The sequence below is a fragment of the Setaria italica genome, chromosome III (genome assembly GCF_000263155.2).
Source record: "Setaria italica strain Yugu1 chromosome III, Setaria_italica_v2.0, whole genome shotgun sequence".
In the NCBI taxonomy this organism is placed as follows: Eukaryota; Viridiplantae; Streptophyta; class Magnoliopsida; order Poales; family Poaceae; genus Setaria; species Setaria italica.
Window position 1 is genome coordinate 19,971,202 of NC_028452.1, and position 2,523 is coordinate 19,973,724.

The 2,523-nt window shown below is 60.2% G+C and overlaps 1 protein-coding gene across 1 annotated transcript; it reads right to left on the reverse strand.

The window, feature by feature from the left end:
- Positions 1-345: 345 nt before the first annotated feature.
- Positions 346-2,271, reverse strand: LOC101757540 (NAC domain-containing protein 48). Its single transcript, XM_004961982.4, has 3 exons — positions 1,956-2,271; positions 1,575-1,852; positions 346-1,103 (listed from the first exon to the last, which is right to left on the reverse strand). The coding sequence occupies exons 1-3, from the start codon at positions 2,140-2,142 to the stop codon at positions 594-596; spliced, it is 975 nt and encodes a 324-aa protein (XP_004962039.1). The 5' UTR covers positions 2,143-2,271; the 3' UTR covers positions 346-593.
- Between the last annotated feature and the right edge of the window lie 252 nt (positions 2,272-2,523).

The window sequence follows — 2,523 nt, forward strand, 5'->3', positions numbered from 1 at the left end:
CTGCCGCCGGCGACAAGCCACCGCCGCCAGCCGGATAAAGGCTAGGCAGCGGCTCCGACGCCAGAACGTGAAGCCTATGATATAGACGGACGGTTCACGCTTTTAAATGAACGACATCCACACGTGTTGGTATGAGCAGAACTGCAGGGACATGCGTTGCTGCGTTCAACAATAACTCGCTACAACATTCGCTGCACGAGTGCACATGGCAATGGCTGTAACACCTCTTAACCCATGTTTGGCGCGAAGCGTAGCGATACTAACAGCTACGGTTCGATCGAACGTGCAGGCACGATCTCGAATTCTCGATCTGTACCAACGTTGCATGCAGGCTAGCAAATAGTATATCGCAGCAGGCCAACTTGATTAAGGAGCAGAGCAAAATTAATTAGTAACACTACTAATAATAAGTACACAAAAATCCCAGCGCCAAGATTAATCGCATATACACAGCTTAATTCCACTCTCAGTAGCTATAACCAGATCGAGTTCCTGCTCTGTCCTCGATCAGGGCTCCACGCGGCCTCATCGCCGGCAGCTAGGCCGAGCCACCCCGATCCCAACTGGTAACCACCACCTGCCACCGGCCTTCCTCAGTACGGCTTGCCCCAGTACGTGAGGATGTCCTGGAGCAGCGGGTCGCCGCCGCCGCCCGCCGCCGGGCCAAGCTGGTGGTGCCCGCCGAGCAACGCACCGGCCGGGTTGACGCCCGGGCCGGCGCCGCCCGCGAACGTGCGCTCCCACTCGGCGATCTTGGGCTGGCTCTGCACCTCGGGCCGCTCGCCGCCGCCGCCGCCGCAGGACGAGGTGGCCGCCAGCGCGTGCCCCGAGCAGCTCGAGTCCGCGCCGTGCGCCCGGGGCATCGAGTCCGACGGCCGGACCTCGTAGTACGCCGCCAGCTCCGAGAACGGCGGCGGCGCGTACCCGGCCCCGGCGGCGGGGGGCGGCAGCACGGATGGCTTCTGCTCCGGCGGCGAGCCCATGGCCATGGGCGCCTGCACACCGTGGCTGCCGCTCGCCCTGGCCCCGTCGCTGGAGCCGGACGACGGCTTCTCCGCCGCGCCCTTCTTGTTGTAGATTCGGCACAACACCCAATCATCTAGCTGCAACAAAACAAAACGATGAATAAAAATTAGAAATAATCACAACCACACCAGAACCCAATCTATCCCTTCCAAAAAGAGGAATAATCATGTACGAATTTCTTAATGAAAACCCAAATGCATTATTGAGTATATTGACGCGTCGCTTTCGATCGTATCCTCCGATCGCTGTCTCGGCTCGCTAGAGCGTAAGAAATAGATAATTGGCGGGCGAAGGAGATGACGCACGGCGCAGCATCTCCAGGGGTTCACACTTGCAGCAGGAATCATTCACAAAGGCTCGGCGCCATGCATCTTTTTCGCCTACTAGCTTAGTTGTAATAATTCGATCGCTAATTGTTCTTGGTGATCCTGATTACGTTCTTATCTGAACTTTTTGCTACGGCGCGCAGTGACAAGTGACATGACAAGAGAAAGTATTAACCGGAAAAATAAGATAATTTTGGGGTGGACTCTGAAACTGAACCGTACCCTGAGGCTGTGGTTCTTCTTGCGGGCGGAGCGGTCGACGTCGGCGAGGCGGTACTCGTGCATGATCCAGTTGGTCTTGTCGCCCCTGGGGGCCTTGCCGGCGTAGAAGACGAGCGCCTTCTTGATGGCCAGGGGCTTGGGCGTGCCCACCGGCTTGTCGGCGCCGGTGGCCTTCCAGTACCCCGTGCCGGCGGCGCGGTTCGGCCGCGACCCGTTCGGGTACTTGCGGTCCCGCGGGGAGAAGAAGTACCACTCCTTCTCGCCGTACAGCGCCATCCCTACGTACGGCGTCCAATCAGTATGCAATTCAGAGCTAAGATAAGAAACTTGGAACTGCACAGGTGTGTGTACGCGTGGATTTGGAATGCGAGCGAGACGTACTTGGGAGCTGCCAGGGGTCGTACTTGTAGAGGTCGATCTCGGCGATGATGGGCACAGAGATGGGCAGCCCGGCGCAGCGCCGGCAGAGGTAGTGCGTCACCAGCTCCTCGTCCGTCGGGTGGAACCGGAATCCGGGCGGCAGCTGCAGCTCCTGCGGCTGTGCCGCCGGCACTCCGCCGCCGCTCATCTCCTCCTCCTCGATTGGTGGTTGGTTTCGCTTTCGCAGCTCGAATTGCGAGGTCAAATCAGCGGCTGATTCGATCCCCCCTCTCTCTTCTAGGCCTGCAGCGAGACGCGAGGAGGCATGAAACCGTGCGCCGTGCGGCACGCGCGCCATATATAGCGCGCGGCGGGTCATGGACGGGCCGCGGCTTCAGTCACTGCTGACGCCAGGGCGCTTGGACGGGGGCACGCGCGCGCGGCCGGAAGCGGTGAGGCGGCACGGCCGGGCCCACCGAATGGCGGCTCAAGTGGAAGGAAAGGCGTTCCGTTTTGGGCCGAGAAACGGGGGCGTGCGTCCGTCAGCAGGGCGACACGTGGTAGGATGCCGCGGAAGCGGAAAGCTTGC